The sequence below is a fragment of the Nycticebus coucang genome, chromosome 6 (assembly GCF_027406575.1).
Source record: "Nycticebus coucang isolate mNycCou1 chromosome 6, mNycCou1.pri, whole genome shotgun sequence".
Classification (NCBI taxonomy): Eukaryota; Metazoa; Chordata; class Mammalia; order Primates; family Lorisidae; genus Nycticebus; species Nycticebus coucang.
The window spans coordinates 74,629,076-74,643,950 of record NC_069785.1 but is presented as its reverse complement, the minus strand read 5'-3'; the positions used below and the strand labels follow the sequence as shown (position 1 = coordinate 74,643,950).

At 45.2% G+C, this 14,875-nt stretch overlaps 1 protein-coding gene across 3 annotated transcripts in view; it reads right to left on the bottom strand.

Annotated features, from left to right (window-relative positions):
• Window positions 1-14,875, bottom strand: part of THSD4 (thrombospondin type 1 domain containing 4) — a 640,675-nt gene that overhangs the window by 23,189 nt on the left and 602,611 nt on the right. For all 3 annotated transcript variants that reach the window (XM_053594803.1, XM_053594804.1, XM_053594806.1), the window contains 4 exons: window positions 13,094-13,369; window positions 6,565-6,694; window positions 5,198-5,402; window positions 4,490-4,663 (listed from right to left, as the gene is read on the bottom strand). In XM_053594803.1, coding sequence (XP_053450778.1) covers window positions 4,490-4,663; window positions 5,198-5,402; window positions 6,565-6,694; window positions 13,094-13,369 — 785 coding nt within the window. The remainder of the gene's footprint in view (window positions 1-4,489; window positions 4,664-5,197; window positions 5,403-6,564; window positions 6,695-13,093; window positions 13,370-14,875) is intronic.

Sequence of the window (14,875 nt, the reverse complement as noted above, 5' to 3'; positions counted from 1 at the left end):
ATATGATCTATTCTGAGAGTAAATAGAGCAACAGTTACTAACTTACATCACAGCATCAAACCTAAACGATTTAAAACATTTTACTTAAAAAAAAAGAGAACAAAAAATTCTCTGAGCAGTAATATAAAGTGTTTATTCTTTGTTCTATTTATACGATTTTTTTGAGACAGAGTCTTGCTTTGTCACCCTGGGTTGAGTGCCGTGGCATCATTGTACCTCATAGCAACCTCCAACTCTTGGGCTCGAGCAATCCTTTTGCTTCAGTTTTTTCTATTTTTAATAGAGACAGGATCTCATTCTTACTCAGGCTGGTCTCAAACTCCTGACCTCAAGCAATCCTCCTGCCTCAGCCTCCCAGAGTGCTAGGATTATAGGCGTGAGCCACCATGCCTGGCCTTCTATTTATAATTTTAAGCCAAGCTAGATTCAGCAAGAACCTAGATAAAAGTATAAAGCAAATTTACATGAAGCAGAAATGCGTAAGTCATTATTGGAGGGAAAACAGTATAGAGATCTAAGGGAAATTTTTACTGTTCTAAGTTCAGACGTGTATGGGAGACACAGAGGAATGATCCCCCACACAGTTGTGTTGTCTCTGGACACAACCGTGTCCTGCCTGACTCCAGCACCTTTTTCAGATAGTGGCAAATGTAGAGAGAAGAAATTTAAAAACTGTAAAGTATAGCTGCAATAAAATGATTATAAAAGCTCTCTCAGTTGCTGCTTGGGAGATTCTAAACTGAAAAAAATCTTTTCTAGAGAGAAATTTGCCAAAATCTACTAAGAGTTCTAAAAGCATTCAAAAATTTCCCCCATAATTTCGCATAATTCCACCTCCTAAATATTTTAGGGAAATAAGAAAAGGTACATATTCATATTTATGCATGAGGACAGGTGCTGAATATCTTTTTAAATATCCTATTTTAAACTGGCTGGGCACAGTGGCTCACATCTGTAATCCCAGCACTTGAGTTCAGGACTTTGAGACCAGCCTGAGCCAGAGTGAGGCTCCCTCTCTAACAAAAAAAAAATAGCCAGGCGTGGTGGTGGGCGCCTGTAGTCCCAGCTACTTGGGAGGCTGAGGCAAGAGGATGGTTTGAGCCCAGGAGTTTGAGGTTGCTGTGAGCTATGACTCCACAGCACTGTACTGAGGGTGACTAGTGAGACTCTGTCTCAAAAAAAATAAAAACCTAAACATTTAGAAATAGGAGATAGGTTCAATTATAGTAGTCCTAATAGTAGCTTACTCTTATAAAGAAATCATATTTTAGGCTTGGCGCCCATAGCTTAGTGGTTAGAGTGGCTGAAGCCGGCCACATACACGGAGGCAGGTGGGTTTAAACCTGGCCCCGGTCAGCTAAACAACAATAACAACTGCAACAACAACAACAAAAAAATAGCCAGGCATGGTGATGGGCACCTGTAGTCCCAGCTACTTGGGAAGCTGAGGCAAGAGAATCGCTTAAGCCCAAGAGTTTGAGGTTGCTGTGAGCTGTGATGCCATGGCACTCTACCAACGGCGACATTGTGAGACTCTGTCTCAAAAAAAGAAAAAAAAAGAAAAAGAAAGAAATCACATTTTACAGGTTTTTAACATGAAGAAAATATTTATCATATGTAAGTGAAAAGAGCAGGTGACCGAATTATACAAATGCAATGACTTATAACCTTAAAATATGAGTAGAAAAGCTATATAAATGTATAAAAGCTATATAAAAGTACGTACGAGTGGAAAAAGGTTGGTAGTATAACTTAAAAAAATCTGCATTATTATCTTTGAGTGAAGAGAGTTGGGGCATACTTTTCTGAATTTTTCATATTTTTATAGTAGTGTGTTTGTAACCAGAAAAAAAAAAAGAACCTTATTTTAAAAAGAAACTTTCCCAAATGAAAAGAAGGCCCCATATCTATCTCTTCACCCATTGGCTCACACACTAAACTTAAGTTTACTGTGAGCACAAATGAGTTCTGGGATGGTGAGAAACCCAGACACCAAGGCACAAAAGGATTAGTTGAAGGAGCGAGGAATATTGGCCTGGAGAGGTAAAAGGGGTCCCCCAACGGCCACAGGGCTGCCCTCTAAGCAGAGAGCACTCTGGGTTTCTAAAGGACAGTGGAGTTAGCAAAAACACTTTAGTTCAGTGTTAGAGAAAACCTCCTGGCACCTGGAGCTGTACAAGAGGTGGACATAATTGTCTGGACACTCAGTCAATTTTTGATAGAGGATTCAGATGAGAGCCAGGTGACCTAAGTCAGGGACCCTGTGGCAGGTTCCGCATGCTGGCAAGGAGGCTGCCCTGGTGAGCTCACAGGAACCTCTGCCGCTGTTTCTGCGATCCCTGCCACGGCCACTGGCTACTGTTGGGGCTGGAAGGCCTGGAAAAGGGGGATGCCCTGGGAACTGCCAGGGGCTCTTTTGTGCTCGGCTTTGGGACAGAAGTCTGACACTTCTACTTTGTTTTTTTTTTTTTTTGGAGAGAGTCTCACTCTGTCTCCTAGGCTGGAGTGCAGTGAAGTGATCACAGCTCACTGCAACCTCAAACTCTTGGACTCCTGACTCAGCGTCCCGAGTAGCTGAGACTGCAGGTGTCAGACACAACGCTTGGCTAGTTTTCTGATTGTTAGCAGATTTCTTTCTTTCTTTCTTTTTTTTTTTTTTTAGAGACAGAGTCTCACTATGTGGCCCTTGGTAGAGTGCTATGGCATCACAGTTCACAGCTCACAGGGGTCTTGCTCAGGCTGATCTTCAATTCCTGGCCTCAAGTGATCCTCTCGCCTCAGGACTACAGGTGTGAGCCACCACACCTGGCCTCAGTGACACCGTTAGGTCAGCACTCGCTTTCCATCTGTTTCCCTTTGGCTACACCTCCCTGGTGGCTCATCTGCTGCCACTGCAGTCTGCTCCTGGAGCTGGGGCACAGCTGGCTGCTCATCCTGAGAGCTCAGTGTTTACATCAAGGCTCTTTCTGTGGGGGCGTCCAGGGCTGAGGGGCAGGGGTTGCATGCCCTGAGGTGTGGGGAATCTGTCAGAGGAGACTCTCCAGGGTGACCTCTGAAGGTGGAGGGAAGGCGGCAGGGTCTCCCCACTGATGTGGAGTGTTATGGTGATGAGAGGGATGAAACCAAGGGGCATAAACCCTTAGGGAGAAAAAAACCTATGTGAACTCTTGTAGGAACAAGGTCCAAAGTACCAAACAACTGGTGCACAGTGGGCGCTGACAGAACAAATGGTGACCAGTTGGAATCAATCAACATGACGGCCCGGGGCATTATCTGCTAACTGGTGTCCCCAGACAATGTGAAAGTGCCCTCTGAGACTGAAATGTTGCACTGCTTATTCCATGATGCTGGGAGTAGGGGCTCCTGAGCCCTATCGCGTCTCCTACCATCTGTGAACTTGACTGGTCTCCTCTGTTTTCTTTACAGCCTCATTACTTGGAGCATGCTCCTTGGACCAGCTGCCTCAGAGCTCCCTGGGAGCCCGTTAGAAATGCAGCCGGTCTGGCCCCAGCCCACACCTGCTGACTCTGGGCCTGCACTTGAACAAGGTCCCCAGGTGACGCGCAGGCAGGGCGTGCTGATGAGGGGAGGAGGCAGAACTGGCCTGCCCGAGAGGGGTGGCTGCTAACCAAGGGCAGGGACGGCGGATCACATCCTCATCTCAGGTAAACTCCCAAGCACTCCTGCAGAATCCATCACCCAGAAGTGGTTCCTCTCATGGCCAGCGGAGCTCCCGGGGCAGAACACTCTGACTGGCCTCTCCCACTGCCCCCCACTTGGCAGCTTCCACAAGAAAAGGAAGCAAAACTCCTCATCTCCTGCCCCCGTTCTCCCTTGCCCCAAGGTATGTTCTTTAATTTTGCTTAGTGTTTTTTCTTAAAGTTCGTTTTTTTATTGTAGTAATATATACATAAAATTTACCATCTCAACCATTTTTAAATAGCATTCGGTGCATTTACATTGTTGTGCAACTACCACCACCATCCATCTCCAGAATCCCCTTCTCAAACAAATCCTACTTTTGCCTTTATTCCCGAGCTTTATTCTTGGTTTCCCCCCTACAGGGGCTAATAGTTAATCATATACACCTTTAAGCTATTCTTTGACCCCTGACACCTGCTGCACCAGGCCACTGGGGAGGGCAACAGTGTGCAAAATGTTTTGAGCTGGTAGAAAGCTGGAGAAGGGGCTGCCATCAGCTGAGGGCCTAGTACAGGCCAGGCACTCAGAACACACAAATTGATGTAATTATTTGCTTTACTTAGTATTTCATTATTTAATGATCATGTGGAGTGCTAAGGAGAATTAAACCAATTTTTTCACACCCGCCCTAAGGATATAAAGCCTACAATAATTTAGGATCTCCAGGCCTTTGTTTTCAGAGTCGGAAATCAGCCGTGGGGTTCTGAGCTAGTGATCAGTCTTTGTGCGGCTAGGGGGACACCCCGGCAGACCTTGGTCCCTGCTCGCCACCTGCCATCACGCTCACCCTTTCACTCCACTCCGTGAGGAACCAGCTCTTGGCGCAGGGGCCCATGTCACAGTTCTCAATGTCGTTCGGCCGGAGCTTCATGTTGCACTCCTCGTCATCCACCACGTCCCCAATATTGCTCACACACTTCACATCGCGCGTTCTCTGTCCCACTCCACAGGGCACCGAGCACTAAAATACAGGATACTTTAGCTCTGACAAAGACCAGCCAGCACAGCATCCATATCCCCTTATCCTTGGTTACCTGCTCCCCCCACAGATGACCGTGGCGAGGCCCCTCGTGTGGCCGGGTACCCTGCAATGCATGTAACTACCTGGGAGAGGAACTGAGCCCTGTCACAACCCCATTCTCTTAGACCTTCTTAGATGCCTGGCCTGTGTTATTCCTCTGGGCCTCAGGTAGCTGGGTGAGATTGCAGGAGGGTGACATTGGGACAAGTTGGCCCCAGCAGCTGTTGTCAACCTTCACTGCACCATGAACCAGACAGGCCTCCCACAGGCCCGCCTGTTAAGTGGGCTATGGGAGACACACACTAGCCCAGATGCTTATTGTGCTATGGGTACACCCTATGGCTTGCAAGCGTGGCCCTGAGGAATCCCCAGGATAGGTTCTCTCCTGGGGAACTCAGGGATGTCCCATCTTGGGTCTTGGTGGGAGGGGTAGGGGGTCTCATAGGGAGTTCTGAGCGGGCTGTGCCTGTGTACCGAGGTCCAGTCGGTCCGGATCTGCCACGCGCTGCAGATCTTGAGCTGGCAGGTGCTGGTGGTCTCGGGCTTCTCCAGGTGCTGGCAGCGGTAGGGCTGCACCGTGAGGCTGCGGTTGGCGTACACCTGGCGGCACAGGACCTGGCGGTGCTGCATGCCCAGGCCACAGGTCTTGCTGCACTCGGACCACTCCCCAATGTCCCAGCTGGCTCAGAAAGGAGAGAGGGAGGGCGAGAGACCAGCTCCAGTCAACAGAAAGGGAGTGCCAGCCCAAGCCACTCACAGAGTCAAGGCAATTATTATGGGGACCCTTTCATGACAGCAATGCTTAAAATACCTAAGCATCATCTGTCTCCCTTTTTACCAGTGACTAGGGCCAGATTCTACAAAACCTTACAGAAAACTGAGAGGTAGAAACATGTTTTATCTAATTGATAAAAAAATAATAATAACTTTAAAGACGCCATTTAGTAACTAACTTAGAAATCTTACACTGGCATTCTTTGTTTTTCATTATCTATTACCGTATCAATTTCATACACTCACTTCTGTCATCTTGCTCTGTCATTAGTTAAATGAGGCGTCAGCTCACGCTTACTTGGATGAGAATTTTTTTTTTTTTTTTTTTGAGTCAAGGTCTCACTCTGTCTCTCTGGTTAAAATGCAATGGCATCCTCATAGCTCAGGGCAACCTCAAACTCCTGGGTTCCAGGGGTCCTCCCCCTGGGACTACATACATGTGCCAAAACATTTCAGCTAAGTTTTCTATTTTTAGTAGAGACAGGGTCTCATTCTTGCTCAAGCTGGTCTCCAACTCCTGGCCCCCAATGATCCTCCCACCTCGGTCTCCCAAGGTGCTAGGATTACAGGCATGAGCCATCATGCCTAGCTGAGAATGATATTTTTATTACTCCGAAAATTAGGTTTTGACCCTGTTAGGGCCCTTTCTCCTTGTTGTTCCAGATGTTTCCTATTTATCAAGACCTTGCCATGACACTTCCTGGCCTCTCCAGGCCTGTGTCTCTGTGATTCCCTTCTCTCTTTGTACAGCTCATCTACAACCTGACTGACTGGATTCTCACTCTTTGTTTTTCCGTTCATTTTCTCACCAGTCTAAAACCTAATTGCTCCAATTTTCCAAAGGGTCAGCTTCCTGGGACTGTGCCAACTTGCTAAAGGCTATCAGGTCCTGAGCTCACAGGTATGGTTGCTAAACGGATCACATTTCCTGCACGGTCCAAGTTTTGTGTTTCTAAATCCTATTTAGACTGATTTTAAAATTGCATTATATTTGCTGTGAAGGTCCTATGCATAAGCAACCATGAGTGACCCGGTGACAGATGACCTAAACAGAGAGGCTGTCTTACAAGGCAGGGCAAGGAAAGATGTTGCAGGGCTCCTCCTCGGGGGTGGGCTTCATGCTGGAGTCACAGTAGCTCTCAGGCACCTCTTCATGAGTGTTTCTGTGCACACAGCGGAAAACGGGGTACTGCGCTCCTGCAACGACAGGACGGTGTCTGGAGGACAGTCGCACACTCTGGAAAGCTCTGCTGGGGGGACTGTCCACAGATTCGGGTATTGATGCAGAGAGGGGACGGAAACAGCGGGGACAACCGACACACTCCTTCATTCATGTGCACACACACTGCCTCACTTTGCTGGGAGGCGTGGGTGTGCAGAGCACAGTCAAACATGGACCCTACCATCAAATGACTGGTCACCTATTTCTGGATGCGGTTTGAATATGTTTAAAGGCAGATCAAAACAATCTTCATTAACAGTTGAAGATAAACAGAGAGATAACCAGGCAGGCAAGTGATTATAAAATGAACAGAAATAGCAAGTTTTCCAGGGTTCTCTGGAGGCATCAAGGAGTGTTCTAGAGGGGCCCAGCCTCATTGTCTTCATCTCCTGGAGAAAGGGTGGGGCTTGAGTGGGTGTGAGCACAGATGTTTTGGGGGGAGGGGGCCGTCTAGGTTGCTAAACTGGATTGAAAGTGCCTGCCTGACAAACTGGCCTGCTATACCCAGTTAAGAGATGGGTAGTTTGAAGAAGAGAAATAACAAGATTCGAGAAAGAGCAGAAGAGCAGCTGCACCCCCCCCAACACCTGGAAAGCATTTTACTGCTCCACTAACACAGCACTGATCCAGTGGTGTTCAGTGGTCTGAGTATTTGCTGGCTTCCCACGGGACAGGGAGCTTTTCAAGGACACCGCGAGTTCTTGCTCATCTCTGTAGCCCTAGCACCTAGCCGAGCAGCAGGTGCCCAGGAAGACTCAGTTGAATGAATATTTATCAGAGGTCTAATACCCCGTTTCCCTGAAAATAAGACAGTGTTTTATTTTAAGGTGTGCTCCCAAAGATGCGCTAGGTCTTATTTTCAGGGGACGTTGTATCTTTCCTGTAAGTAGGTCTTATTTTCCAAGGATGCCTTATTTTCGGGGAAACAGGGTAGCTGTTTTTATTACTTTGCTAAAAACTCCTTAACTGTCTCAAGTTTTTAAATTTTAAATGAATAACCTACTTTCACTGATTTAATAAAGATATATATATATATATATATATTTTTTTTTTTTTGGATAAAAGGCCAGAATTTGTTAAGTGGAATTTCTAGCTCTAAATCGAAACACTCCCACAAAAAACACAATCAATCTGAGGCCGCCGTCCACTTTCTTCCGCCACCTGGTGGCAGTATGAGGTATTACTGATGGATACTTAGGAAGTGGGAAACATGACCCCCTGAATGTGCCCTCTGAGCAACCATCTGAAGATGCTTCTCCATAAATGACTGTCTTCCCCATAGCTGAGGCCAGTGAGCAATTCCTGCTGGGAAGAACACTGTAATTTATTCTATCATTCTGTCTTATCTCTGTTGCTAATTGGCCAGGCATTTATATTTTCTGAACCGCAGTTTTGTTAAACAATTAATAAATGTCTCAATGTTTCATCAGCTGTTGATAAGTTTCAAGGATTCTTCAAGCTGATGTTGTACCACACAACAGACCAGAGGGCAGTAAGAACCTTGACAGTGTGTAAGACACTTCTGAGTCTGAAACGATCAACTGTTTAAGTTACACTAGTAGTAAAAATGTACAGTGTAGCTACAACACGAGACCACTGTTTAAAGTAATGTTCTAGTGAAGCATAATTTATGGCCAAGTGAAAAGCAGTGCTAACTATAAAATTAATGGGAAGCAAAAACTTCTGTGGAATTAAATTTTGTTTAGCTACATCTTTCCTTCCATTAAATAGAAGCGATTTTAGGTTAAATTCAACAAAATTGAGTACCTTGAGCTCAGTTATAAAGATGAGTAAGATGTAGGTCATAGCTTGCAGCATGCTCCACTGGGATACAGCTATTAAAGAATTAAGTAAAAATCTTATTTATCCTATTCTTTTTGTTCCAGACTGTGTGGATTTAACTTCTCCACTTATAAGTTTGTGGACTGAAAAGTAAAACTACCCCAACCACTTGGCATTCAAATAAGGAGAAAATGGAACGTTTTTTAGCTAAAAGGATATAGGCTACCATAGGGATGGGATGCTCTGTGCCTTGGGAAGACGGGTCCTGCTTGGGGTTGTCTGGCATACGGCCACTGCTTGCCTTCCCTCACCATGTTATTGATTTTAAGTATGTTATCCATGGTCCAGCTCTATGGAAATGAACTCAGAGGTTGTCTGTCTTTTTTATGGTAAGAAACTCCTATAGCTACAATTCCTGACTCAGATGACTGCAATGGTATCTTTGGGTCATTTTTAATATCTGCAGAAAGAGAGATTATCACTCAAAATGGCACCTGACTGCCTCCTAATAGTCAGGATTATGATTTAATCATTGCTCTGATTGCTAGCAAGCAGGAACAGGGTGGTGAGGTCAGGTGCTGGCTGGGTCAGGCAGCAAGAAAAAGCCCAGGGTCAGCTCGGCTGGCCTGTACATGGGCTTGTTGATCTAAACAGACCTATGTTGTATTGGAGGAGGGACTGCACCACAGGTAGTTAGCAGATAATAAATGAGGCAAGTCAGTGAATTCAAGGTCAGTGAGACATTATGGAGAGACAGACAAAACAAAGAACAAGAAAAAGTTTAATAACTCTAGACTTGGAGCTCCAGGAGTCAAGTGAACCAAGACAGAGGTTTGACAGAAGTCTGGTCAATGATGTGTCAGGTCTGGGCCCGGCTCCAGGATGCTGCCCTGAGGTGGTGATGTAGTGATGCTGAAAGTATTAACAAAAAGGGGAATTTGACCATGAGAGGCATAGCACTGTGTGGACCAGAAGGGTCTGGAGGTGGTTTGGGAGACAGCACCAGGAGCATGGACGTGGGCTGTGGTAAATGCCAGTGCTGGCAGGCTTGCCTTTCTCAGTCATGCCCACTTGTCATTGCTGCTGATGGCTGTGGGGTGAGCCCCATGTCTGTGTACCAGCATTGCCTCACCTGCCCTGCATGTCTGATGCCAACCTTAGTGGCAGCAAAGGAGAGGTGCCCAGGGACTGCTGCCATTGTCACATGGAAGAAAAAGGGAGCTGGGATTCCCAGATAAGAGAAGGAATGGGGAACAACACATCTCTGGTCTTGTTTTATTTCCGAGGTACCTTCTTGAGCCTCAGAACCGGTTCTGTTTACTAAGGTAAAGAAGAGCTACACGTATCCTCTCAGACATTTTGAGTGGCAGACGCCAAGTGTGTGTGTGTGCGCGCGTGCGCATGCACACATGGGTGTGTACAGGCTAAATATCTAAAATGGACATTGTGCACCCCTAACCTCACACTCTGTGTGTGTGCACACTGCACAGGAGAAGCGCTATCTTAGAAGATTAAACAAAATCGTTGGAAATCTAGAGAAAAAGATTATTGAGTTTTGCATTTGATCTTAGCCAAAAGGCCGAGAAGTGATTGATTGTTGAGTTTCGAATATATAAATCCACATTCTTATGCTATGTTGACAGAATATGGGTAAAGGGAATAGTCTTGTAAATCTAGGACGTAATAAAGACATAAAAACTACCATTACAGCTATTTTAAAAGCTCATACATTTCACATTTAAAATGTGGTGATGATATATTTATTCACTCAAGAAACACAGGGTGCCTACTGTGTGCTTCTCTGATGCCAGGTGCAGAGGCTTCCAAGTGGATACTCTTGGAGACATCCAAGCCAAACAGGATTGGGACAGAAATGGGTCCCAAGGATGAAGTGCCTATCTGCTCCTTGCAGAATCAGAAAAGGATTCACAGAGGAGGTGGTTTCAGAGCTTAAAGTGTGAGCGGGAAGAGAGGGAGAATTTTTACCTCAGCGTGGATCCCACAGACAGGGCTGGGCTGGGGGGCAAAATAACCAGAGCCTTTGGCTATGGGGTCTCTGCCTCAAAGACCTGTGGGGTGAACACTGGATGAGTAAGCGGTGTCCATCCAGGGAGCTGTGTGGGCAGATGCCACAGGCTTTTGTCCTTATCTCATGCCCACCGTGTGAGACCTTATGGACTCTGGACAGGGTAGAAAAGAATTTTCTAGACATGCCACCCTTGAGATAATACCACACAAGGACAATTTTCATGCTTTTTTATGACTTTTCCTGTTTTCACCTAGTTCTGAGTGTATATGGTTCCTTGACCAGGCATCACCCCACTACCTAATGGCAGACTAGTGCAGTAATAACATACTTTGATCTTGGGTTCCTACATCAGTTATGTTCCATCTGCTTAGCCCTATAATGCCACGGACAGATTCTCACTAAAATGATTCTGGCCTTAATGCAGAATCGTTTCTAGTTTTCTGCCTCCGTCAAGACATGTTTTACGGGCATTTAATTTTTCCTCAGAAAGCTTATAAAAGAAGTTGGTCCAACCAATCTCTAGTCCACATTCTTTGCACATGTGTTAAGTCTGAGCACAATAAAATCTGCACGATAAAACCTCTGTAAATCAACTCCACAGTTACCAAGTCATTGTGGCATTTGAGGAAGTTCCAGGCAGGAAAAGCTCCAGCCTCCAAGAAGAACCAAATTCTAAATTCTATTCTGAAACGCACTGAGCCAATGCTCTTCTGAAAAAGATAAAAGCTTTAGAAGCTGCTGAGAGACATTTTTCTGTGTGCTAGTTTTGTCAAAGTTTCCAAACATTGTCTTCTTAGGGTCTTGAAGAAAAGAAAAAAAAGTCGTCAAACCAATGCTCTGGGGTATCCCCTAGTCTCCCAATTTGCAGAGACACCTGTTGGGCACAGCCCTCTGTTTCTATAGTAACCCCCCACCCCCAACACAGCAGGTTTCAGGGGCTCAAACAGGACTTCACTACAAACAGGAGGCTGTTCCATACCTACGAAGGAAATTATAACTACACAGTTCATAGATGGATCCTTGCAATGAGGACATAAGTCACCTTGAAACAGAAGCAGCATCAATTTCCAACCCAGGTGCTGAGTATCAGAGAAGGGGTTTCTGGAAACCACATTCCACATCTATCTTAAGTTTAGAGTCTTCAAGGCAACAGGACCCTGGGCTCACTGCACGGACCCGATGGGATCCGCTTACACACAGCCATGCTTTGCTTTGGGCCCATCTAAACCTTGCTTTATTTAAGTTTCACCTAAACTCTGCCTTTCTCCCAAACCCTGCAACTGTCTTTTATTTGGAGAGATGCCCCGTGCTTCCTCTGCAGGGGTCCTCAAACTATGGCCTGCAGGCCACGTGAGGTGGTGTGATTGTATTTGTTCCCATTTTGTTTTTTCACTTCAAAATAAGATATGTGCAGTGTGCATAGAAATTTGTTCATAGTTTTTTTTTTTAAACTATAGTCTGGTCCTCCAACAGTCTGAGGGACAGTGAATTGGCCCCCTGTTTAAAAAGTTTGAGGACCCCTGCGTGTGGTCTCCCTTGTTGCAAGGAGTCAATAAACCTTTGTTGGGCTACCAGTTTGTCCCTGGTGGTCCTAGCTGATTGGTTAGGATAATGAATGAAAACTAGGGTTAAGATTTTACTGGGAGCATATAGAAGGGAATTCTGAGTGTTATGGAGTACAAAAGTGAGCTAACTAACACTCCCTTTAAGCCTCAAAAGCATGTTTTTTCCTGAAATCCTTAGATTTGAGAATAAGTGTCAACAGCTATTTGTGTAAAGTCTTCCACAAACTTGACTTGCACATCAGCTTTTAGATCTTGAAGTGTATGAATGTATTCAGTGGTAATTAATGAGTGTGTGTGCAGGAAGGGGTAAATCCAGCAGGCTTTTGTTGCTCAAATCCTGCACATTCCAAAGAAAGGCCTTTCTTCAGGTCTGGACTTGGACTAGGTCCTCTTAAGTCTTTGGAATAGTCTGTCTGATAGAAGTATTTTTCTATGTCTGAGGTCTTGGGCCATGTTGTATTTGTTTGAAAAGGTAGTTTATGACAACAGTGTGGTTTATGGTGAATGGCTGTTTTTGTACACCTGACTTTCTGGGCCATGCTGTATCCGTTTGACATCTGGTGGTAGAGGTTGAGAGCAGGAGCTGCACCCCTACCTGCCTGCCCCTCCATAATAACCCTGGACACCAAAGCTTGAGTGAGTACCTCTGGCTGGCAGTCCTTGGCACGTGTTGTCACACGTCATTGTTGGGAGAATTAAGTTCAGCCCTGTGTGACTCTACTGGGAAGCTGGTGCCTAAGTTTCTTCTGGACATTGCCCATAGCTTTTTCCCTTTGCTAAGTCTCATCTATATCCTTTTATTATAATAAATGGTAACCACAAGCACATTATCTTCCAGAGGATAATCCAGCCTGATTATCCTCAGCTCAATATGTCACACCAATGAGCATCTCAGAGACAAGTTCAGCATGGAGGTGGAGGTTGGCCAGGTCCCCTGGGCCCACCACACATTCCTTGCTTGGGGTTCTGCGGGGACCCTCTGTCCCACCCAGGCTCACCTTTCCCACAGGTTGTTGAGCATTCTGTTGTCCCCAGCTGCTTCCAGTTGTAATCCCGGCTCCGCCGTGGGGGCTGTGGTGCTGGTGGCACCAAGTTATCTGGTCGATGGGAAGAAAATCTGTCTGGATGCCTGACTGGGAAGGTCTGCGCTGATTCTGAGGTGAGTATTTCTGGTGTCTCCCCACGTAAGCTTTCCTTCTCCTTGTCCCTCTCTTTTTCTTCTCTCTCCTCCTGGCCCCTACCTTCTGTTCCCAGCTGGCCGTTGAAGGGTTCCCCTAGGCGAGACAAGTGCATACACACACAGAAGCAAGGTCACGTCCGACCTTTACAACAAGTGACTTGTAAAGAGGAATTGCTTCAACATTAGAATTATGTAGCATGAGAGCATGTGTTTAAAATAAACAGACACCGATTTCCCGAATATCCAAAACACTATTAAATAATCAATCGAAAAGGACGAACATTCCAGAAGGAAAAGTAGGCAGGGACAGTTCACATAAAAAGAAATACAGCCAGACGTCATACGAAAAGGCTCCACTTCAATCATAATTAAAGAACCACATATGAAATGAAGAGCAGCAGCTCTGTTTACCTAATAACACAGATTAGAAAGTTTTAAATCCCTAAGCTCCTGGTGAAGGTGCAGGAAAACACACTTTCGTTACTGTGGATGAAGCCTGAAAATAGATGCAAACTTTTGGAGGGCAATTTGACACCATCTAACCCAATTTTAAATGCACGTGCACTTTGACTTGGGAGTCAGCTCCTAGGACGACATTTGTCACACAAACATTCAGATTCTTTTGCATAAAGCTCTATATACAAGTATGTTGCTAAAGCATTACTTGAAATAGCAAAACGGTACAACAGACGTACACGTTCACCAATGGTTCTGGTTAAAATACATGGGGTGCTGTGTGCATTTTTAAAAGAATGCAGCAAATAGATGTTCTGACAAAGAGATATGACTCTGAGCACTGGTTGGTGAAAGAAAAAAGCATCACAAACACACACACAGGTGTGGCAGTCACTTTTGAGATATTAATTTGTGTTTGATTTTCTATCTTTGTTCCTTCTCCTCCTCTAGTCCACAAGCATAGCCAAGTCCTTAGATGTTTTTGGGTTGTTTTTTTGAAGGAAAGAAATAAAAAACTACAGTCAACAGAGTGCAAGATGAGGCCCTCAGCAAAGTGGGTAGCTATAAGGGTCCAGCCCAGAGAAGGAGGCTGGGGGGAGGGAGAGAGAGAGAGAGAGAGAGAGAGAGAGAGAGAGAGAGAGAGATTGATTTTCAAGGTGGAGGAGAGGTAGGAGTCTCAAGTCTTTGGTTTCCTGAGCCCAGCAAAGAAGTTGGGATCTTTACTCATTTCTGGTGTGTGTGTGTGTAGCCCTCATATGAACCGTGAAAGAATTTTCCTCCAGCTTTAAAGAAGATTGAATTTAAGTTGACTAGTGTAAAATGATATATACCATGTTTCATATACTTGAGATTGCAGATAAGATTCAAATTGGCTGCAAACACATTTGTATATATATAGAAAAGGGCTACATAGAATCACACCAAATTACTAAGACAGATTCCCTCTAGGAAGGGGATGGATTGGGGACTGTTGCTTTTTTATTGGGCTCCATGAAAGCTGAGACCTGTTAGGCTTGTTAGCAGCCATCATCATCCTATTTAATTTCAAATACTCTGTGCAAATTGTCCCTATAAATCTACAGCAACAGATCCTAGAAATCCCAATATTTGGCCATCTAAAATTACTTTCTCAGACTGTGTATTG